Source organism: Alosa alosa, chromosome 9 (genome assembly GCF_017589495.1).
Source record: "Alosa alosa isolate M-15738 ecotype Scorff River chromosome 9, AALO_Geno_1.1, whole genome shotgun sequence".
NCBI lineage: Eukaryota > Metazoa > Chordata > Actinopteri > Clupeiformes > Clupeidae > Alosa > Alosa alosa.
The window spans coordinates 32766282-32791281 of NC_063197.1; the positions used below are offsets into that span (position 1 = coordinate 32766282).

Here is a 25000-nt window from a genome sequence, read left to right on the forward strand (position 1 = left end):
GAGAGAGGGAGAGAGGAGAGAGGAGAGGGAGAGAGGGAGAGAGGAGATCTAGCAGAGATCCAGCAGACAGGAGCAGGGGAGCGCTGGTTGATGTTGAAACAGTCGGAAAGTCAGTGGGGAATTCCAGCAGGACAGAAAAACACACACAGATTTTGTGTGTGTGTGTGTGTGTGTGTCTGTGTGTCTGTGTGTGTTTGTGTGCGTGTGTGTGTGTGTGTGTGTGTGTGTGTGTGTGTGTGTGTGTGTGTGTGTGTGTGTGTGTGTGTGTGTGTGTGTGTGTGTGTGTGTGGATTCTAGGGGTGTCCATGTCTCTTGAAGGCTACATGCAGTACCTCTGTCAGCGTTGGTGCGGCTGCACTCCCTCCCAGGAGAAGGCACATCTTTTCTGTCTACGCCTCTTTCTTTCATATCACACTTCCTGTCAACAGAGTCAATACATTGGGAAGAGGAGAGAGGCAAACACACACACACACAGACACACACACACACACACACACACACACACACACACACACACACACACACAGACACACACACACACACACACACACACACACACACAGACACACACACACACACACACACACACACACAGATGCACTCCACACACACACACACACACACAAACACACACACAGATGCACTCACACACACACACACACACACACACACACACACACACACACAGAGGGAGAGGGAGAGAAAGGGGATGAAAGACACAGGGAGAAAAAGAATGCGCAAAAATAGATTTCTAGCGGAAAAAGGGGATGTAAGGGAAATCGAGTCGGACTGCCATTTTTGAATTTGCTGACAGTGTGTGTGTGTGTGTGTGTGTGTGTGTGTGTGTGTGTGTGTGTGTGTGTGTGTGTGTGTGTGTGTGTGTGTGTGTGTGTGTGTGTGTGTGTGTGTGTGTGTGGATTCTAGGGGTGTCCATGTCTCTTGAAGGCTACATGCAGTACCTCTGTCAGCGTTAGTGCGGCTGCACTCCCTCCCAGGAGAAGGCACATCTTTTTCTGTCACACCTCTTTTTCTTTCATATCACACTTCCTGTCAACAGAGTCAATACATTGGGAAGAGGAGAGAGGCAAACACACACACACACCTGAACACACACACACACACACACACACACACACACACACACACACAGACACACACACACACACACACACACACACACACACACACAGACACACACACACACACACACACACACAGATGCACTCACACACACACACACACACAAACACACACACAGATGCACTCACACACACACACACACACACACACACACACACACACACACACAGAGGGAGAGGGAGAGAAAGGGATGAAAGACACAGGGAGAAAAAAGAATCTTGTAAAAATAGATTTCTAGCGGAAAAAGGGGATGTAAGGGAAATCGAGTCGGACTGCCATTTTTGAATTTGCTGACAGTGTGTGTGTGTGTGTGTGTGAGTGTGTGTGTCCCTGTAAGCTGGCCGTTCTGCTTCGTTCCGCTCCACGCTGCCTGTGTGCCATTGTCTTAATCAGACGAGCGGAGAGCGTACCAGCCTGCTAATGACCACAGCTACCAAAAATAGGCTCGTGTGCCAAGTCGTCACGGAGATCACGCCAAGTGTGTCCAGCCTTGCGTGTCCTTTTTTTTTAAATTCGCCGTGATAATTGTGCTAGATAGTGAAAGCTCCGCTTTAAAAGTGTCCAAAGAGAGAGAGAGAGGAAAGTGGACACACAAACACACACACACACACACACACACACACACGCTCCAAAAGTGTCCAAAGAGAGAGAGGGGAAGGTGGACTGCAATAGATTGACCAGTGAAGTGGTTCGGGGTCGGGGCTTTGTTCAGATGGCGCTTATTGCCCCCCGCCCGTCCCCGCGGGCCTTCTGTTGCGCTGTATATCTGCGGGGCAGTTTACGGCCACCAGATTTAGGATGAGTGGGATGAAAAGCAGAGCGCCCTCTCAAAAGCACTCAAGATTGGTTTCCACCCATAAAATAGCATGCCAAATTAAGCCTCATTAGACCGAGCACGCCATAAATCCGCAACAATGCGCTGCGGATCACCCACATAGAAATGTCCTTTCCCTCGCCACGCCATCGTAAATATTCACGTGGACCCTCCAAAGCCTTTGTGCTGGCCTTCTCCTTTCCACTTCAGTGGTGACATTACTCCAATACTGTGGTTTTGAAAACAACAAAAGCTGCCGAGTGTCTCTGGGCTTTTTTATTTCCCTGTGATGTTGTTGTTGTTGTTGTTTTATGACACAGCTGATCATAACGAGGATTAGTGTAATTGTTGTTGTTTTGTGTTTTTGTTTGCTTTCTTGCAGAAACTCTGATGGACACCAAATGGGCCACCACCGAGCTGGCCTGGACTTCCCATCCGGAGACCGGGGTGAGCAGCACACTACACGTCCTCCACGGAGGATTATTATGAGATGGGCCCGGCACAAGTCTGGGCCAGCTCTGTTCTGAGTCAGCGTGTATCTGGGCTGTGTGTGTGTGTGTCTACGTGTAAGGGTGTGTGTGTGTGTGTGTGTGTGTGTGTGTGTGTGTGCTTGTGTGTATGTCTTACACGAGCAGCGCACATGTATTGAGTTTCCCCGTCTGCCGTTGTTCCAAAAGCGTCTTTTCTCTAAGCTCCCGAGGCGAAGGGAAATGAACCTGATGAAATACACGCACGCCTCGTAAAACACCCGCACAGAAAGAAGCCCTTCGCCAGACGCTGCACGCCACAAATCTCCCCGCGTCCCATACACACTCTGACATCCCAGCCTTGCAGCCATACACACTCTGACATTTCACCCCGGCATCGCCTTTTCCCAAGTCTCCCGAACAAAAGCTCGTCGGCGTCAATCGTGGACTTCAAAGAGCCCCCTCTCCTCCCACTCAGCCGGGACCTCTCTGCGCTTGTTTTGTGCGTTTTCACGGGTGTGGACGGAACCTCTCCCTGCCCTGTCCACCCCGAGCGCCCCCATACCTCCACAGCTGTTCCCAGCCACTCCTCCTGTCGGCCGTTACTTCCGACCAACTTAGCACTTATGCAGAGAACACAGTCTCGCCACTGACCCCGACCACAACAACCCGCAAGAATCCGGTCACCTCCCTCCCTCCCCTCCCTCCCTCTCCCTCCCTCCCTCTCACTCCCTCCCTCTCCTCCTCTCCTCCTCTCCTCCTCCACTCCGCGTCTCCTCTAAGGCCGATCTCCCAAACACACACAGCTCCTCTCTCCATCTCCTGGGGAGCAGAAAGGGGGCAAGTTGATGTTGTGCGTGGAGAGCAGATGCCTCTCGTGGAGGCGCGTATGGCGGGCCCGTATTTCATGGTGGTGAGGGATGGCGTCCACATGGTCGTATATAGTGCTTTTGTTTGGGTTTAATTGCCCCTCTCTTTGGGCAGAGCTGGGAAGGAATGCGCTCGGCAACGGGTGAATTCCCCTCCATAATCCCCTTCCTCACCACTCCCAGGACACGACTGCGCCTGCCCCAGATCTGAGCCAGATCCAGACTAGCTCCCGCACACTCGGCAGCCACGGGCCAGAAATACCCCTCTGGTTGGCTCTAATTGGCCCAGTCACACCCTGAACCACGCTGTGTGTTTGTATGATGTTTGTGCAGAGATTTCATTTCTTCTTACAAAGCCAAGCGTGGGGTGCCCCCAGGAGGAAGAGAGAGGAGTCAGAAGAAACTCAAATAAATGAAAAGCAGGGAGAGAGAACGAGAGAGAGAAAGAGAGAGCATCAGAAAGAGAAAATGGATCCCAGACATTCCTCCGCATCACTCTTCCCCACTCCACATCTGCAACAAAGAAGCGCTGATGAGTTACGAATCGCCTGAATGCAGTGATGAGACACAGCTACGAGGTTTTGATTCTGATGTAGAGAATGATTAGCAACAGCGCCAGGTCAAGCATTACACATGCTCTCTGGCCTTCAGTACTGCAGGACACTCAATCATATAGCAGCCCATTCAGCAGAGGCATCTCTTGGACAGCAGAGGGAGATACTACAGTCAGATACTGTTCTCCTCCGTCACCTCCGTCACCTCCACCACGTACTGTGGGCCTCTTCATGCTGCCGTGCTGCTCTTTGCATCTGAAGGGGAAATGAGAGCCTGTGTGCAGAGGACACCAACACCAGCGAAAAGGGTTGGTTCATGGGGAGGGGGGGAGGGAGAGAGAGGGAAGAGCAGAAAGAGAGAAGGAGAGAGAGAGGAAAGGGATGGATAGAGAGGAGGGGAGAGATGGATAGAGAGAAGAAGCGCCGGCTGTCAGAGTGATATCGATGAGCCGGGTCTTGACCCTCCTTCCCCACGCAGCTCTGTTTAATGGCTGTGTTTGACACAGCGAGGCGTCTGAGGCTGCATCTCGGAGCTCCGGCAGTGCCTCGAGAAACTGACCTCCTGTCAGACGACCCCCCTCCTCCTCCTCCTCCTCCCGCTCTCTCTCTCTCTCTCTCTCTCTCTCTCTCTAGTGATCGCTCATGCAGGGCTATTTATTACACTCCACTAAATGCCCATTGACGCGCCCTGCGTTCCCCCTGCCCATAGACCTGGCTGGCCATGATCGATACCTGGAAGGCTCTTGCGGGCGTAGTGCCGGTATTAATGCCGCCTCTGCAGCCAGAGCTGCAGTGAGAGCCCGTCTGTGGGGGCCCCTGGGGGCCCCGGCGATGAATGGCCTGTCGCCACCACGTCCATATCGCCATGGTAATTAAGGGCCCACAGACCCCCCTGAAAGGACTGGGCTACAACCGAACAAGTCCCTGTTACTTGCTCAATCCTCTCCTCTCCTCTCTTTCCTCTCCTCTCTCCATCCATCCTCTCTTCTCTCTTCCCTCTCCATCCCTCTCTTCATCCCTCTCTTCATCCCTCCCTCCCATACACACCCAGCTGCTGGAATGCTCACTTGCTCTTGGCCTGGCTGCCTGCTTGTTTTGCTGCAGCGCTGGCTGATGTAACCACCATGAGCACACTGAACTCAGTCAAGGCACCAATTAGAGCGCAGTGTCCTGACAGGAACGACCCGATCCAACAGTCAGTCCTGTCACTGATATACCAGTGACTCACAAAACTTTTTCAAATACCAAAAATCAACCAGAAATCAATGCCTTATCCACTTTTGTCACTGATAAACCAGGCTCCAGATACTTCCACTGTAGAAATATCAAATACTTATTGAAACCAATACTACAGTAAACATTGCCTTTTTTTTTAATTACAACAGACAGAGCTGAAGGAAAACACACACACACACACACACACACACACACACACACACACACACACACACACACACACACACACACACACTCACACACACACACACCACACACACACACACACACACACACACACACACACACACACACACTCACTCGCCTCTCACTCCTTCCCTCTCAGCTGTGTGTTGGCAGAGGACAGTGTAATCAGTGCGCTGTAATTGAATGGTAATTGCTTGTGAAGAGGTGCGCTGCGCTGTGAACCCACGATGAGGTAAACATCCACTCGTGTACATTATGCACGCGGGGCGATGGAGTCTAAGCTAAGGCGTTGACCACAGCAGCTAATTGTGATAGATGCAAGGGCCCGTTGGCTGATTCACCGGCGCGTTGCAGAGAGATGAAAGGACACACTAGGAGATGAGGCATCAGTATGTCTCCTAATGACTCACTAGGAGATGGGGCATCAGTATGTCTCCTAATGACTCACTAGGAGATGGGGCATCAGTATGTCTCCTGATGTCTCACTAGGAGATGGGGCATCAGTATGTCTACTGATGTCTCACTAGGAGATGGGGCATCAGTATGTCTCCTAATGATTCTCACTGACACCGTAATTGAAATGAAGCAGATTATCATTTCATTTCTCCTTCTCCTCCGCACCAGCTTTTTAGCTCTATCTCTCTTTCTCTTTGCATACCTCCCTCCCTCTATCCCTCTCTGCTTCCCTCTCTCCCTCTGGTATGCCACTGGCTGTTGCTGACTCTAGACTAGATCAGATGCTCCAGAGCCAATGGATCAGTGTGTGTGTGTGTGTGTGTGTGTGTGTGTGTGTGTGTGTGTGTGTGTGTGTGTGTGTGTGCTTGTGTGTGTGTGTGTGTGTGTGTGTGTGTGTGTGTGTGTGTGTGTGTGTGTGTGTGTTTGTATGTGAGCCCAGAGCTGACAGATCAGTGCTAGATTCGGCGTAAATCCACCATAGAGTGTGTGTGTGTGTGTGTGTGTGTGTGTGTGTGTGTGTGTGTGTGTGTGTGTGACTGTGTGTGTGTGTGACTGTGTGTGTGTGACTGTGTGTGTGTGTGTGTGTGTGTGTGACTGTGTGTTTGGTGTGTTTGGTGAGACTATGTGTGTGAACACGGTTGTGTCCCGGTCTGCCTGCAGTGGGAGGAGGTGAGCGGTTACGACGACGCCATGAACCCCATCCGGACGTACCAGGTGTGCAACGTGCGCGAGCTGAACCAGAACAACTGGCTGCGCTCCGACTTCATCCCGCGCAAGGACGTGCTGCGCGTCTACGTGGAGATGAAGTTCACCGTGCGCGACTGCAACAGCATCCCTAACATCCCCGGCTCCTGCAAGGAGACCTTCAACCTCTTCTACTACGAGTCCGACTCCGACTCCGCCACCGCCACCACCCCCTTCTGGATGGAGAACCCCTACATCAAGGTGGACACCATTGCGCCGGACGAGAGCTTCTCCAAGCTGGACCTGGGCCGGGTCAACGCCAAGGTCCGCAGCTTCGGCCCTCTGTCCAAGGCGGGCTTCTATCTGGCGTTCCAGGACCTGGGTGCCTGCATGTCGCTGATCTCGGTGCGAGTGTTCTACAAGAAGTGCTCCACCACCATCGAGAACTTCGCCGTCTTCCCCGAGACTGCCACGGGCGCCGAGGCCACCTCGCTGGTCATCGCCCCCGGCAACTGCGTGCCCAACGCTGTGGAGGTGGCCGTGCCCCTGAAGCTGTACTGCAACGGGGACGGAGAGTGGATGGTCCCGGTCGGCTCCTGCACCTGCGCCTCTGGCTTCGAGCCGGCCATGAAGAACACACAGTGCCAAGGTGAGAGTCACCTCCGCCACACACACACACACACACGCACGCACACACACACACACACACACACACACACATACACACACACACACACAGACTCACGCACACACACAGACTCACGCACACACACACACACACATACACACACACACACGCACACATACACACACACACACACACACACACACACACACAGACACTCACGCATACACACGCACACATACACACACACACACAGTCACCTCTGCCACAGCGCACCAAGCTCGGCCGCTAAAGCCGCTAATCCCGGTTAATTAAGCTAAGCTAAGTTTGCCTCATTCACTATACACACATACACAGAAACACACACATATACACTCTCACACACACACACACACACACACAGTCATACACACACACCTTTACCCAGAACTTCATTTGACCCCAATTTACACAGCGTGAAACCACGAATGAATAAGTAAAGGAGTGCGTGACCTGTCGGAGAGAAAAGGAGAGAGAGAGAGAGGGAGAGAGAGGGAGAGAGAGAGAGAGGGAGAGAGAGGGGTGAGGTAGAACAGCAGGCATCTCAGCTGGAGCTTGGTCTCCGTGACAAAGCAGACTAACTGGGCAGAGCGTCCGGACAGCCGAGTGCGAAGGGCAGACAGAGAGGAAGAGAGGAAGAGGAAGAGGAAGAAAGGAGGAGAGGAAGAGGAAGAGAGGAAGAAAGAGAGAGAGTCCGAGATGAGAAGAGAAATGCAGAGACTGTCAGAGGAATTGATCGGCAGAGCTGTAGGCCACAGTGAAACATTAATGAAAAGCATGAGACGGAGAAGTGTGTGTGTGTGTGTGTGTGTGTGTGTGTGTGTGTGTGTGTGTGTGTGTGTGTGTGTGTGTGTGTGTGTGAAGTGTGTGTGTGTGTGTGTGTGCGAGTGTGTGTGCAGGGCATTTGGGCGGCACACATCTGACAGACTCCGCTCAATAGACAAACAGAATGGATAATGAAAACAGACAGAACAGCCAGGAAGACAGGAGGAAGAGATCTGGCCTGTATGTGTGTGTGTGTGTGTGTGTGTGTGTGTGTGTGTGTGTGTGGGTGGGTGTGTTTGTGTATATGTGTGTGTGGGTGGGTATGCGCGCGGGTGTGTGTGTGTGTGTGTGAGTGTGTGTATGTGAACTGTTGCTTTTACAGTGTGGGGGAGCTGAACATAAACTGACCTGCAGACAGCAGCCGGCCACACCAGTGGCTCTCTCACACTCTGTTTGATTAGCCGGCCGCGTGTTTGCTCACGCTAGCTCAAGGTTAAAGCTCTGGCACGAACATGAATGAGCACCGATAGAAAAACTTTCTAATCAAGCCGGCCGGAAACTGTATTTGGAATAGTCAGGGTAGGGATTAATCTCTCCCTCCCTCTCTCCCTCCCTCCCTCTCACTCTCCCTCCCTCTCACACCCTCTCTCTCCCCCTCCCTCTATCAATATGAAGGCCATTGGTCTCATTAATGCTCAGCCAGAACTCAGAGAGGACATTCACATGAATATTAATCAATGAGACCTTTTTTTTAAATTTTTTTTTATTTTTTTATTTCACGCTCCACATTTTTAGCCTGCCGCTCGCAGCCTCACTTCCAATTTCAGCACATATTCTAATCAGTGCTTTAAGCCCCCCACACGGCAAGAGAAATAGAGAGGGAGAGAGACCGGGCAAATCTGCCAAAAAAGAGCCGGCAGGATTTGCATTTTCTCTGCCCTCTTCTCATCCCTCCCTGCTGCCTCCCTCTCTCCCTCTCTCTCTCCTCCTGCTCTTTCTCTCATCTCATCACCCCTACTCTCTCTCCTCCTCTCTCTCTCTCCCTCTCTCTCCTGTGCTCTCTCTCTCCCTCACTCCTGTGCTCTCTGTCCCTCTCTCTCTCTCTCTCTCCTGTGTACTCTCTCTCTCTCTCCCTCCCTCACTCATGTGCTCTGTCAGTAGCAGTGTTAGAAGAGAAGAGAGGATGAAAGCAAAAGGCTGACTTTCTACCTTCCAGGAAGCGATTAATCAGCACTTTACAGCCTACAAAAAAAAGAACAAAGAAGGAAAAAAACAAACTGGCATGAAGAGTCTTCTCTCACGGTGCTCTTAATAGGATCGAGGCAATCAAACAGCCAGTTATCTCCTCCATAAAATATGCCTTTCTTCCTTACCTAGTAGCAGTTCATGAAGATAGCCGAGCAAAATGGAATGTGTGCAGCTCAGTCAATGAGGGTCCTCACCAGTGTTTACTGAACAAAGTGCTTCTTGCTATTAATACCTTCGATAGCCGGCCACAGTGCAAACAGAAGGCGTGTTAATGCACATCACTTCGGGTCGGAATGGAGGCCTGTACCAATATTGGACACTCAGACAGCAGTCCGAGACAAAAGCCTTGGACGAAGCAGCAAAGCACGGCAGCAGTTAGACTGTTCTATTCATCAACTGGCTTCAGAATGTGTACATAATCAACCAGCAAGGTCGCAGAGTTCCTGGCCACTGTAGAATGTTTTTTTGTTTGAGATCGTAAATGCCTTTGTGCTTTACCTGTCAGTGTCTAGTGATAACAGGACGTTCCTAATCAGTCAGCCTTGTAAACTGGCTTCTCTGTTTTCTGGGGCGTGAACGCCGCTGGTGGCGGTGCACTTGATCATTTAACAGGACAGTTTAGCGAGAGATATGCGCCCGTAAAGACGACAGAGATCACAGTGTCGGCCTCTTGCCCCCAGCACCCTCGTAACCTATCCCATGAAGTTGAAACGGGTAAACCGGCTCTGGAAATGGTGTCAGGACTGAAGTCATGCCAACGACCCCTGCCAATGACCCCTGCCTAACTCCGCTGCAGTGTCATCCGCTCTAGATAAACATCGCTCTTCTGGACTCATCGACTGCTGGAAGACACGTTTATAACACTGAACGAGCTGCACACAAGACCCAAATGGGCAAAGAGCCCACGTGCGTGTGTGTGTGTGTGTGTGTTTGCCCTGTCTTGGGAGTGTTTGTCTATAACAGAGACTGGCTGTAAACATTTGTGCTTGGCCTTCGCTCAGCTGGGTGCATTTTATAAAACAAAATAAAATAAAGTAGAATAAAATCAGATAAATGGTCTCCCCTCCCCTTGTTTGCTCCAGGAAAGCAGTGGAAATGGAAAACAAACACATTTGAATGCAGACCCAAGGGCCATGCTCTGTAAACATGAGGCCACACACTGTACACAGCCCTGCACAGGGCAGGACCTCTTCACAAAACACTGACCGCTCCCAAGACAGACCACATGATCTTCATATGAATGTATTTTTCACTGACTGTCTGAATAAACCTTCTCTCTCTCTCTCTCTCTCTCTCTCTCTCTCTCTCTCTCTCTCTCTCTCTCTTTTTCCTCTCTCTCTCTCTCTCTCTCTCTCTCTCTCTCTCTCTCTCTCTCTCTCTCTCTCCATCCCCAGCCTGCAGTCCTGGGACGTTCAAGTCCAAGCAGGGAGAGGGCTTCTGTACGCCTTGCCCCCCCAACAGCCTGACCAGCTCCACGGCCGCCAGTGTCTGCTCCTGCCGTAATGGCTACTACCGAGGTGACAGCGATGCTCCCGAAGCAGGCTGCACCAGTAAGTGTCCTCCAGCGCTATGTCCACATACGCAAAGTAGTCCAGCTTCACACACATACCTAAACAAGTGCAGCCTCACACACACACCTAAACAAGTGCAGCCTCACACACACACACCTAAACAAGTGCAGCTTCACACACACACCTAAACAAGTGCAGCCTCACACACACACACACCTAAACAAGTGCAGCCTCACACACACACACACCTAAACAAGTGCAGCTCTATGTACATGCCCACACAAAGCTGAGATACAGAGAGGCGCCCTTGTTTAGGTGTGTGTGTGAGGCTGCACTTGTTTAGGTGTGTGTGTGAGGCTGCACTTGTTTAGGTATGTGTGTGTGAGGCCGCCCATCCCTCAGACACATCTCCAGGCGTCCAGAAAATACGTGGGATTGACCTTTCCTATGTGTGCTGCTGGTTGCGTAGTATGTTTTCTCCCTTGTGTGAAACAAACCGAAGGCAGAGTATAGGTACTGTAAAGTTATTTATTTCAGTCCACAGCTGCCTTTTCAATTGGCTTTGTTTGTTATTTATTCTCCTGGGCATGAATCTGCTTTGCACATGCTCGTTGAGAGCAAACCAGAGGCATATGACAGAGAGAGAGAGAGACTGAGGGGTGGAGGGGGGCGGTATTAACCTTTGCTAGGAGTCTCTTCCTGCTTTGGGTTTCTTGCGGGGTCTGGACTCTAGTGTAGGAGTTGGAACTGGAGACCAGAACAGAGAGAGAGAGAGGGGAAGAGAGAGGGGGGAAGAGAAGAGAGAGAGGGGAAGAAGAGAGAGAGAGAGAGAGAGAGAGAGAGAGAGAGAGAGAGAGAGGAGGCCAGGGAAGGCTCTCTGGAGCTTGGCCTTGGTTCCCCGGCTTTATCAGACTGCCTGGGTGCCCTCCCTTTATCACCCTCCCTGGGTGCCTGTGTGTGTGTGTGTGTGTGTGTGTGTGTGTGTGTGTGTGTGTGTGTGTGTGTGTGTGTGTGTGCATGAGAGAGAGAGGGCAGTTCCTGGTTTGCAAATGTTATCAGTGTGGGTTCCCGACATGTGTCGTCCTCCAGCATGGAGATAGAGTGGACGGCCTGACTCTGCCTCTGGCTCTGGCAACCCGGTTGGACAATGTGTCTGCAGGACGCACCTTAAGTGACACAGGGGCCGGGCGGGAAAGACGCTAATCCCTTCTCTCTGGTGGACGGGCAGGCTGGGCGCTGGGTTAGTTGGGTTGTTTGAATTTGTTTTGCTTTCTGCAGTTTTGTTTGATTGTCCCACAGTGTGGTCGGAGATAAGGCCTGTAATTGGATAAGAATTGCAGCACAGCTGCCAATAGCCTCTCAGTCCAGCAGTGTTCACACACAGAGCTAGACACACACACACACACACACACACACACACAGCACACACACACACACACACATACACACACACACACACACACACACACACACACACACACACACACACACACACACACAGACAGTACACACACATGCTGTAAAACACAGACCCACACACAACACACACACGCAATCTCTATATTACTTCCCTTTTCGGTGAGCAAATCCTTTGTCCTGCTCTCTCTCAAAGCCAGGAAAGCAGATGAGCTTATTTGAGTTGGCATGGGACTAGTGTTATTAGCCAGTATGCCTCCCTGCCATTGCGAGGAGAGGAGAGCAGAGCAGAGCAGGCTGCCAGCCCAGGGATGGTGACTGAGCCACTCACACGCCAGCTGTTGTTGGATGGGAATATGGAGCAGCCTCTGTGTGTGTGTGTGTGTGTGTGTGTGTGAGAGAGAGAGACTGAGAGAGAGAGAGAGAAAGAGATTCTCACTCGCTCACTCACTCACTCACTCACTCACACTCACACACTCACTCACTCACTCACTCACTCACTCACTCACACACTCTCACTCACTCACTCACTCGCTCACTCGCTCACTCACTCACTCACACACTCACACACACTCACACACTCACTCACACACTCTCTCACTCACACACTCACACACTCACTCACACACTCACTCACTCACACACTCGCTCGCTCACTCGTTCACTGTGTGTTTGTGTTCCTCCACAGCGGTTCCGTCGTCGCCACGGAACGTGATCTCGAGCGTGAACGAGACGTCGCTGGTGCTGGAGTGGAGCGATCCGCGCGACTCTGGCGGTCGCGACGACATCTTCTACAACGTCATCTGCAAGAAGTGCCACCCGGAGAGGGGCAGCTGCTCGCGCTGCGACAACAACGTGGACATCACGCCGCACTACCTGGGCCTGACCCAGCGCCGCGTCACCGTGCGCAACCTGCAGGCGCACACGCAGTACAGCTTCGAGATCCAGGCCGCCAACGGCGTCACCGCCAAGAGCCCGTACTCGCCTCAGTCCTCCACCGTCAACATCACCACCAACCAAGCAGGTCAGTCCCTCACCGTCAACACGATGACATGGTGGGCCCCAGCTGTGGCACTGTATGCCGGCGATCCTGGTTCGATTCCCGCCCCGTGGTCCTTTCCAGATCCCACCCCTGCTCTCTCTCCCATTCACTTCCTGTCACTCTCCACTTTCACTATCATTAAAGGCATAAAAAGGGCAACAAAATATACTTTAACATGATGACATGGCGGAGATGCTGCCAAGCCAGTAGAAATAAATTAGGAAGTGGACAAACTCAGTCCCTCACCATCCACATCCCCCCATTCACACTGTCATTGGCTATTCTGCTTTAATTGCTTTGGGAAATATTCTGGCACGGCAGTCGTGCAAGCGCGGGTGCATTTCCCCTGTTTGATTTGCGCGTGGAAGTTGGGGAGTGGAGTGCTTATGCTTTGCTGAAAGTGATGAGGACCTGCAGGAACAGGCAGGTCGTTCCAGGTGAAGCACACCTGTGCTGCGTCAGTCAAGTTGAGCCGCTCTCGTCTCGTGCTTACTTTTGTTTATCAGAGAACGAGAGGCTGAGGCAAACCTCTCTCTCACACACACACACACACACACACACACACACACACACACACACTCTCTCTGACTCAGTCACACATTCTCTCTCACACACACACACCTCGCTTTGCATACATTTGCACATCATTTTATTCGCTGAGCAGAGCACATTCATATTAAAAGTACACAAAGTGCAGGACTGAGCTTTTGTGGGTAATGAGAGAATACGTTAGGCCTGGCTATCTCAGTCTCGCATGCGAGTGTGTGTGTGCGTGTGCGTGTGTGTGTGTGAGACTGTTTACTGAGTCTGGGCAGTGTCACCCCTTCCTCGTCCAAGGACTCTCCAGCTCAGTTTACCCTGGCAGTTGAAAGTGTTGTTGTTGCCGACATCTGTGTGAGGTTGGGATGGCGGAGCCGATGCCAAGCCAGTAGAAATAAATCAGGAAGTGGAAAGACGAACACACAACCGTGTGGCTTCTGCCTGTGTGTGTGTGTGTGTGTGTGTGCGTGTGTGGGTGGGTGGGAGTTTGCGTATTGTTACATTTTCAGTGTCTCTGGACGCCAAAGCTGTCCAGCAAGTCAGATAAGTGTTTATCCCAGGGTTATTGAAACATAATTGAATTAGACGGAAGACCTTTTGATATGTATATGAAAACCCTGACTAATGTGTGGTCGGAGATAGCGCTATCGGCAGCGCTGAGCTGCTGTTCTGTTCTGTGCTGAGCTGCACTGCGCTCCCACATCGAGCTCCTCTTTGGAAAAGCAGGGCATGTGAATTGCTGGGTTTGAGCAGGGGCCTCTTCTCCTCCCACTCAGCTGCTGAATAGCCAGGCAGAGGCAGAGGCACAGCGGCTCTCATCCTGATCCATTTGGAAACCCACACACCTCGCCTGCCCACGGCTGCAGCGCCCGGCCCACTGCATTCCCTTTGATTCTGGGCCGCGGAAGTCGATTGTGCTCCCCCATCGTCCTGGTCCACTCAGGGCCAGAGGAGCCGGGCTCCCCTCTCCTGTCCTCCCCTCTGCTCTCCTCTCCTCTCCTCTCCTCTGCTATCCTCTCCTCTCCTGTCCTGTCCTGTCCTGTCCTGTCCTGTCCTCTCCTCTCCTCTCCTCTCCTCTCCTCTTCTCTCCTCTCATCTCCTCTCCTCTCCTCTCCTCTCCTCTCCTCTCCTCTCCTCTCCTGTCCTGTCCTGTCCTGTCCTGTCCTCTCCTCTCCTCTCCTCTCCTCTCCTCTCCTCTCCTCTCCTCTCCTGTCCTGTCCTCTCCTCTCCTCTCCTCTCTCCTCTCCTCTCCTCTCCACTCCTGTCCTCTCCAAGCGGAGCGGGAGAGGTGTGTGAGGCGTGTTGACCTCTTTTGTGAGGCGTTTGAGGTTGTTGGCGTTGGGGATTAGCGTTGGTGCGCAGCAGTCGACAGCTCTTCTGTGTCCAGCACAAAAGCCTCTTCCCCTGGCGCTCTGCTTGGCCCAAAGCCTGTGTGCTCTCAGCAAGCAGGCCTCTTCGCCTCCGCAGGCACACAGGGTGATGGGCAGGTCAGCAACGGGGCGACACACAGATGCCCCCTACCACACACACACACAACCACACACACACACAGGGCGGGGGTCAGTGGTGGCAGAAGGATGGTCCGCATGATCAGATTAAAGTGCAGATTCTCCCATGGCAGCCCTGAATATTCATTCGCCTTCTAAGACCAAAACTAAATATGGGGTGCGATAAGCCGCCGGGAGGGCGCCATGGTTACGCTCCTGCAGCGTCACAGCTGGGAGAAGGCCCCTTAATCCCGGGATGCTGCGGCGAGTTAGGAATCTGCCCGGGGATGGCTTGTCCTGGGGGGCATTTGGGGGGGGGGGCAGATTTGGTGGGTGCTAGAGTGTTGGAGGCTTTAGAAGGGTGGATGTGGGGGCAGGAGCAGAGACAATGGAGGACAGGGCTGGACAATGAAGGACTACAAGGGCGCGGATCAAAGGAGTGGACCTGGAGATTAAAATCCCGTTAACAAAGCTCCTCTGAGAGGGAGAGAGAAAGAAGGAGGGAGAGAGAGGGAGAGAGAAGGGGAGAGAGAGAGGGAGAGAGAAGGGGAGAGAGAGAGGGAGAGAGAAGGGGAGAGAGCAAAGTTTGATGTGAAGGGCGATGTTGGGAATTAAGAGACGAAAAAAAGACAAAAGAGAGAAATGGAGAGAGAGGGAGAAACAGAGAGAGACTGAGAGAGAGAGAGGGACTGAGAGAGATAAATATGAGAGAAAGAAAGAGACAAAGAGACTGAGAGAGAGGGAATGAGAGAGATAAATATGAGAGAAAGAAAGAGACAAAGAGACTGAGAGAGAGATGGGAGAGAGAAAGAGATAGGGAAAAGAGATAAATATGAGAGAAAGAAAGAGACAAAGAGACTGAGAGAGAGATGGGAGAGAGAGAAAGAGACAGAGAGACAGAGAGAGAGGGAATGAGAGAGATAAATATGAGAGAAAGAAAGAGACAAAGAGACTGAGAGAGAGATGGGAGAGAGAGAAAGAGACAGAGAGACAGAGAGAGAGGGAATGAGAGAGATAAAATACAGAGAAAGAGACAAAGAGACTGAGAGAGAGAGATGGGAGAGAGAGAAAGAGACAGAGAGACAGAGAGAGAGGGAATGAGAGAGATAAATATGAGAGAAAGAAAGAGACAAAGAGACTGAGAGAGAGATGGGAGAGAGAGAAAGAGATCAGAGAGACAGAGAGAGAGGGAATGAGAGAGATAAATATGAGAGAGAAAGAGACAAAGAGACTGAGAGAGAGATGGGAGAGAGAGAAAGAGATAGAGAGACAGAGAGAGAGGGAATGAGAGAGATAAATATGAGAGAGAAAGAGACAAAGAGACTGAGAGAAATGAGAGAGAGAAAGAGACTGAGAGGGAGAGAAGTGAGTAATATTTTGATAGAGCATCAAAGGGAAGAGGGATTGAAGGAGCAGAAACCCAGAGGAGTGTTGAGGTGGCAAACAGACTAGCTCTCTCTCTCTCTCCCTCTCTCTCTCCCTCTCTCCTTCTCTGTCTCTCTATCTTGGGCTGGAGTTTCCAACAGTGCATGTTTCAGCTTGAACAGCAGGAAGAGATATGGGGCTGAGGGGGCGGATCTCTACTGTCAGGTAGAAACCTAAACCAGATATGCAGCATTTGAAAGGTTAAAGGAGCGTGTGTGTGTGTGTGTGTGTGTGTGTGTGTGTGTGTGTGTGTGTGTGTGTGTGTGTGTGAGAGAGGAGAGAGAGAGAGAAAGACAGATGAGCGAGGTCTAAAGAGGTCTTGGGCCATGTGTGTAATATGCTGAAAAACACACAGCTGTACACCAGCCCGAGCGCTTACTCAAGGGTCAAGGTTCAAGGGTCAAGGGTCAAGGTGACTTTTTAGTCTCTCATGGAAGGGAATAGTGTTGGATAAAGAAAACTGCTGCATTCACACACTCACTCACTCACACACTCATTCACACACACACTCACTCACTCACTCACACACTCAATCACTCACTCACTCACTCACTCACTCACTCACACATTCACTCACTCACTCACTCACTCACTCCTTCCCCGTCTGTCCCTGCAGCCCCCAGTGCGGTGCCAACGGTCCACCTGATGGCCGCCTCGTCCAGCACCATGAGCCTGTCCTGGCTGCCTCCGGAGAGACCCAACGGCATCATCCTGGACTACGAGATCAAGTACCACGAGAAGGTAAACGCCGGCTGGCAGCAACCAATACTGTGACCCCCCCCCCTCCCCACACACACACACACACACACACACACACACACGTCTCTTGCATATTCATATTGGTTATGTAATGGGACATATAGCCAGAGGTTATTCTCTGTTTCTCTTTATATACCATGTCCTTACTCCCCACAAAGAGGATTCACACACACACACACACACACACACACACACTCCTCCCCCTCCTAAGTTGTGAAGCACAGTTCTAATACAATACATCAGCACACAAAGCAGAGCACCCCGGCCCTAAAGAGGCTTTGCCTACGCAAGAACAAAAGGCATTCAGCATTACCACTGTCTCTAGCCCTCTCTCCTCTCTCTCTCTCTCCTCTCTCTCTCTCTCTGTCTCTAGCCCTCTCTCTCTTTGTAATCTCTCTCTACTCTCTCTCTTTCTCTATTTCTGTCTGTTTATTCATCTCTCTCTTCTCCTCTCTGTCTCTGTTGTGTGCTCGAGTTTTACATGGCATAAGCCCCACCCTGACTCTCTCTCTCTCTCTCTCTCTCTCGTGTCTCTCCCCTGACAGGACCAGGGTGAGGCTATCGCCCACACCATGACTGCTTGGCCTTATTTTCTTGTCTCGAGGGCCCTGAGGCCCGGCCATCCCCTCATTGGTCCAGTCTTGACGCCCGACTGTGGCCGGGCTACTCTGGGCGCTACAGCAGCCCCGCCGACTTCAGTACCAACATGCAGGGTACGGATACGGGTACGCAACCACCACCGGATACACACACACACACACACACACACACACACACACACACACACACACACACACACAGCTCCGCTCACTCCAGTCCAGGCTGTCCCGTTCACACCCTGTTAGCTCCATCACTGACATCCCTTTGCAGGCTCAGATTACTAAAACCTTCGGCATGACCAGCGTGCAAATCCAGAGCTCCCAGCGGGCTGTTGCGCTGGCTTTCCACAGGCTCTGTTTAACACGAGTGTCCAGGAGCGTCCAGTGACCTGGAACTACTCAGCAGCTCAAGAGTAGGATGATCTGCTTTTAGCGAGTCAAGATTTGCGGTACCCAAGGAGCTGCAGTTACGAATTACTGTTAAGCACATAAGTAACTATGTTTTCTGGATGGATGAAATTGCCCTCACCTTTGTACTGAAATGAACTCCACTGAAATAGTTGACCACATGCAGATTTCTCCACCAGGTACAAACTATATGAAGTGCATACTTATGCCTTTAAACATTTAGACAGTGAAGACAAGTTGCACATGCAATCCAACATTCTAATCACATACACTTTTTGTTGAATTCACTTAATAATTGCTCACTGAATACATCCATATGTGTATGTGTAGAGAAATCATCCCCTGTTTCTCTCTCTCTCTCTCTCTCTCTCTCTCTCTCTCTCTCTCTCTCTCTCTCTCTCTCTCTCTCTCACACACACACACACACATGCAGGTGACCCAGTGAAGTCTCTGCAGGAGCAACTGCCACTCATCGTTGGCTCAGCGACGGCGGGCCTGGTCTTCATCATTGCTGTGGTGGTCATTGCTATCGTCTGCCTTAAGTAAGAGCGTGTTATGTGTGTGTGTGTGTGTCAATGCGATAACCAAACAATGTTGTCTGTGTATTGTGTGTGTGTGTGTGTGTGTGTGTGTGTGCATGTCTGTGTGTGTGTGTGTGTGCGTGTGCGTGTCTGTGTGTGTGTGTGTATGTGTGTGTGTGTGTGTGTGTGTGTGTGTGTGTGTGTGTGTGTGTGTGTGTGTGGCGTGCGTGCGTGTCTGTGTGTGTGTGTGTGTGTGTGTGTGTGTGTGTGTGTGTGTAGGGAGGCGGAATTGTAGATGAGCTATTGTAGCTCTGTCATCTCCTGTGTTGTTCCTTTTCTCCCTCTCATTCTCTTCCCTCCACGCTGACAGCCAGAGAATAACAGAGACCTTCTCGTGGTTGGGAAGCTGAATAATCTCTTTTTTTCAAATTTCATTGCTACTTTGTTTCTTTGTGTCTTAGTACGTCTAGTGAAAAAAAAGGGAAAAAGAGAGAAAAAAAGCACAGGCCTTGGCGTATTCCGGAACTGCATTTGAATTGGAAATGAGATGCAAATCATAGTCTTAATGCCTTGGTTACTGGTTGGGCTCTTTCAAAGCATTAACATGTAATTTGTTCTTTCTTAACCCCTGAACAGTCCATAAGCAGGGCTCGTGTATAAACGCAGCACTCTGCAGGAGGAGCGAGGGAGGAAGAGATGGAGGAGAGTGTGAGGGAGGAGGAGGTGGAGGAGAGTAAGCAGGAGGAGTGAATGAAGAGTGTTGTGGTGCATCATGGGGGTGTGGCAGAGCAGAGGCGAGGATGAATGAAAGAGTGTTATTGCATCATGGGGGGAGTGAGTGGCGCGTGGGATGGAGTGCAGGCAGGTATTGTGGTGCATCATGGGGGATGGAGTGCAGGCAGGAACAGTGTTGTGGTGCATCATGGGGGATGGAGTGCAGGCAGGTATTGTGGTGCATCATGGGGGATGGAGTGCAGGCAGGGATTGTGTCTGTGCTTTCTCAGCTTCTCTCTCTGATGGCTTCCTCTGCCATTCACCTCTTTGTTTTGATTTTGCCAACTGCTCAAAAACATTTGCAGCAATATTATAGAAGACTGCGCCTTTTCTCAAATATTACCTGATTTAGATAGTTCATGTAGTAGTTTATTAGTTAATTTATATTAACATCCATGTAGTACTTATTTTGTTCATTTATTTGAAATGTCAACATTTCTGTTTGTTCAGTTTATATATTATATTTGTTCATAAAACTATTTGTTTTTGCCTTATTTTGTTATATGATGTGGGCTAGACTAACGGTGTATTATTTTGGCATGTGTTGGATATGATGTGGGATAGACTAACGGTGTATTATTTTGGCATGTGTTGGATATGATGTGGGCTAGACTAACGGTGTATTATTTGTGTTTCTGTAGGAAGCAGCGTAACGGCTCTGAGTCTGAGTACACTGAGAAGCTGCAGCAATACAGTAAGCTTCTCCATATTTCACACCTTCACTTATAAAATATAAATAAGACATATTTCACACCTTCACTAATAAAAATATAAATAAGATAAACAGATAATCACACAAATGAACTCTGCGTCCAGCCGCTGTGACTGTGTTGGTTCATAGTCCTATTCCTGCTATTGAATCCCCTATAGTAACTCCTGGAACCAAGGTTTATATTGACCCCTTCACCTACGGGACCCCTAAACGAAGCCCGGTCTTGTGAGTTTGCCAAAAAATCGACATCTCCTGCGTGAAGATCGAGGAGGTCATCGGCGCAGGTAACCAACAGCACAAGCTGCTGAGCAACAGGGGCGGACAGCTAGAGTATACCAGCCAGGCCATACCGTTAAGAGGACTTCACAGCAAGCGGTACTTCAATCACTTCATCCCAGCGGCCCCCCCCCTCCCCACCCCCCTACCCCCCCCCCCCCCCTCTGTCTCCACACCTCGTTGCTCTCCCTCGCTGACCGCCTAACTGTCTGCTTCACTCACAAGCAGCGCTCCGGAGGGTCGGCCCTCTCTAGCGAGCCCCCGTAAACGACCAACCAATCATATGTCTCGTCTCCGTCTCCGTGTCAACACACACCCTCGTGTCTTTAGATCCGATAGGGCCCAGCTTCTGTTTTCTGTCCTGATGTTATCGTGATTGACGTTGTTGTCAGTACACCCCCCCCTTCCTTTCCTGCTTTTTCCTGACCCCCTATATGTAATGACCAGCCTATTTGCTTATTATTTGTGGTTGGTAGTGTGTTGCAGGGATGTAGTCATGGAATGTAATTGCGAAACGTAATGACAGGCGTCAGACTTGCAGCTCGCTAGGAGCCCCTATGTGCTGGAGAGGAGCGGAGAGGAGAGGAGAGGAGCGGAGAGGAGAGACGTAGAGCAGGACATTCATCCGCGTTTAGTGGCGCCGGCTCTGACCAAGCCCCTCCTCTGCTCTACGACGGCGCCTCTACTAAACAGCTGCTGCTTTCTACTCATGGAGCCCGATGCTTCCCAGCCTCTGTCTGAAGTGACATGTCCCCCACCCCTGTCCTCCTCCTCCTCCTCCCCCTCCTCCTCCTCCCTCTCTCCCTCCCTCATCCCCCTCTTCCTCCTCCGCACTCTTTACTACACCCCAAACCACCTCCTCTTGCCTGTTCACAATGCAAAACTCTCTCACGTATCACCACACACACACACACATGCCGCACGCACCCATTTACCCACCCTCTCTCTCTCTCTCTCTCTCTCTTTCTCTCTCTGTCATACACATTACAGGCACCGGTAGAAACCCTCCACTATCCCAAGTTTTTCCCCCTCTCCTTTCCCTCCTCTCCTGGCCTGTCCCCCTCTGAAGCCTAACCGTCTGAGCCCATCCACCCCTCACTCCTCCTCCTCCTCCTCTCCTCCCCCTCCTCCTCCTCTCCTCCTCCTCCTCTCCTCGCCTCCCCCTGCGCCTCCTCTCTCCCACACACACTCGCTCCTGTGCTTTGCCCGAGACCACCAGCCCTGGTATGGCCTACTGAGCTCCCCCCCTGGCACAGTTTTCCAGGCGGCAGTCGACTCAGCCAGATCGGCCCGGCTCCGGGCTGCGTTTGAGCTTGATCCGGCTCGTTTCCGCCGGACCTGCCGTGCCTCAGCCAGATGTGGCTGAAACCGGCACGTCCAGCCAGCCTTGCCGCGTGCCAGCCGGACCTGCCGTATGTCAACCGGATTGAGGCCAGAGCTGGGCCGGATCCGGTGTGGAGTCGGCTGCCATCTGGGACTCTGCTGCCTCCGCCCTCGCTTCTGTCACAGCCCCTCCCCCTCCCCTGACTCCTCAGTTCTAACCAGTAACTGTCCCCTCTCCCCTCTCCTCTCTCCTCCACTCTCCCCCACTCTTCCCCTGGCCTATGAACCCTGCCCCATCTCTCTCTCTCTCTCTCTCTCTCTCTCTCTCCCTCTCTCTCTCTCTCTCTCTCTCTCTCTCTCTCTCTCTCTCTCTCTCTCTCTCTCGCTGGTCTTCTCCTGAAATCCCACTCTCACAGGAGAGTTTGGGGAGGTGTGCCGCGGTCGCCTCAAGCTGCCTGGCCGGAGGGAGATCATCGTGGCCATCAAGACGCTGAAAGTGGGCTACACGGAGCGGCAGAGACGCGACTTCCTGTCCGAGGCCAGCATCATGGGGCAGTTCGACCACCCCAACATCATCCGCCTGGAGGGTGTGGTCACCAAGAGCCGGCCTGTCATGATCGTGACGGAGTTCATGGAGAACGGCGCCCTTGATTCCTTCCTGAGGGTGAGACGGCGCGCCAATCTGCTCGGTCATCCTCATGTGACCGGTCAGGTGGCGTTCGAAAGCCACTATATTTGTTTGACATCGAGATTGACATCCGCTCCCTAAGCATTATAGGGACAAAAGTAGACGATAAGACTTCATAACTGATAGTGTTGAATTTACTAAGTCAATATTGCACACCTAATCTCAGCTAAAGTTCAGCGGAGCTGTCAGCTCAAGCGAGACGTAATATTCAGTAATATTTTCCAATAAAAACATGCCTTACACAGTGAAAAGCGTTAACTCCTTAGCTCCACTTTCAGACGAAAGTACCACGGCTCTGCTTACTTGTGACATTTCGAGAGAAACCATCTGCTGAAGAGTCATTCTCTCAGAGGAATATTAAACAGCTGTGCTGCTTCCCGGAAGACAGTCAGACTAAAATAAAATAATATGTAGCCAAAGTTCCTGACTAAAAAAAAAAACCTTGACAGAAAGTTCCTGACCAACGATCCTTTGCTGCTTCCCTTCAGCTTAATGACGGCAGTTCACGGTCATCCAGCTGGTTGGCATGCTACGGGGCATCGCCGCTGGCATGAAGTACCTGTCGGACATGAACTATGTCCACCGTGACCTCGCTGCCCGCAACATCCTGGTCAACAGCAACCTGGTGTGCAAGGTGTCCGACTTTGGGTTGTCCCGGTTCCTGGAGGATGACACCAACGATCCAACCTACACAAGCTCACTGGTCAGTGTCCTATTTAGCTTAAATGCCAAAAGGAATTCTACCACTAGCTGCTGAGTTAGCAATGACTTAGCTTAGCTTAACTGTATATTTTTGCCAGTTTGGTCTTAATATGGCTCTAGTTCTAACATCATTCCTTACCCACTAATTTAACCTGGTTCCTTGCGCTCTGACAGGGAGGCAAGATTCCTATCCGATGGACGGCCCCCGAGGCTATCGCTTACAGGAAGTTCACCTCAGCTAGCGACGTATGGAGCTATGGCATCGTCATGTGGGAAGTGATGTCATATGGTGAACGTCCATACTGGGACATGGTAATCCAGGATGTGAGTATGCCTGCCATTTACATGTCATGAAGACCCTCATTACCTTGGGAACGCACCTGGATCTACCAGGTGCTAGCAGTACATGATCATAGAGTTTATTCCCAAGAAGAGACTTTAAAATGCCAGATATGTGCTTTAAAACGATTTTCCTTCAAGTCAAAAAAAATTATATACTAATTGACATTTTTATTTAATTATTAAATATATAATAATAATAATAATAATAATAATAATAATAATAATAATAATAATGATAATAATAATAATAACAATGTCATATGGCATGCAAGCCCGTCTTTTTTTTTAATTATTATATATATAAAATAATTAAATGTCAATTAGTATATCCCATTATATTAAATTAAATGTTTAATTAGTATATCCCAGCACCAATATACTTGTGCATTTCTTTAAATGAAATGCTAAATCATGGCCTCTGTCTGACCCCCATGCTCGTCCGCAGGTGATCAACGCTGTGGAGCAGGACTACCGGCTGCCCCCCCCCATGGACTGCCCCACTGCTCTGCACCAGCTCATGCTGGACTGCTGGGTCAAGGAGAGGAACCTGCGACCCAAGTTCGCCCAGATCGTCAACACACTCGACAAGCTCATACGCAACGCCGCCAGCCTTAAGGTGGTCACCAGCACACAGTCAGGGTGAGTGACCGCAGCCGCCGCTAGTCCCCGCCACACACACACACACACACACACACACACACACACACACACGTGCCAGCCTTAAGGTGGTCACCAGCACACAGTCAGGGTGAGTGACTGCAGCCACCGCTAATCCGATTCATCTTTCATCAAATACCATTTTCAGAATTAATCGTTCACCGAAAAGTCATAAATGTGTCATAAATGTATCATATCAAAAGTATCATTAATGAAACATCAGAGTATCATCAGCGGATGATAACCCCCCAGCACAGTTCATCAGTAATCAGTAATCCATCCAATCATTGCTCCTGAGATATGCCACCCTAGCACAGAGCAGCTCTGACTCTGCTATCTTCAGGATAAGGAACTGAAATTCCACAGAAGTCCAACACCCTTAGATACAGATCTACAGCTTCACCACAGCAGCCCTGCCAGTAATCCACCGACAGTCCCATGACTGATCAAGGACGTCTTTATATTCTTTAACAGTGTGCTGGTGTATCAGCAGGGACATCAGTGCCTTGGGCAGCAGCACTGAGCTGCTTGATGCTGGCTGTGTGTGTGTGTGTGCTGAGCTGTTTGATGCTGGCCGGCTCCCTTCAAGGCGGGGGGGGGGGGGGCTGTAAAGGGAGGCTGGGAGGCAGATCGTAGGTTGGGGGTGGGGGTAGGGTGGTTAGACCCAGGCAAAGAGGTCTTAGCAAGGGGCAGGGGAGGTGCAGAGCGAGGTGACCCAGCTCCGGGTCCCTGTGC

The 25000-nt window shown here is 51.0% G+C and overlaps 1 protein-coding gene across 1 annotated transcript in view; it reads left to right on the forward strand.

Moving 5' to 3' along the window:
• LOC125300103 (ephrin type-B receptor 3-like) overlaps nt 1-25000 on the forward strand; it is a 60061-nt gene that overhangs the window by 28412 nt on the left and 6649 nt on the right. The window contains 15 exon segments of the mRNA XM_048251660.1: nt 2337-2401; nt 6383-7055; nt 10478-10633; nt 12699-13034; nt 17121-17245; nt 17809-17842; nt 17845-17976; nt 18704-18812; nt 20207-20259; nt 20436-20561; nt 22293-22540; nt 23053-23062; nt 23065-23267; nt 23441-23590; nt 24054-24247. Of these exon segments, the coding sequence (XP_048107617.1) occupies nt 2337-2401; nt 6383-7055; nt 10478-10633; nt 12699-13034; nt 17121-17245; nt 17809-17842; nt 17845-17976; nt 18704-18812; nt 20207-20259; nt 20436-20561; nt 22293-22540; nt 23053-23062; nt 23065-23267; nt 23441-23590; nt 24054-24247 (2614 nt within the window).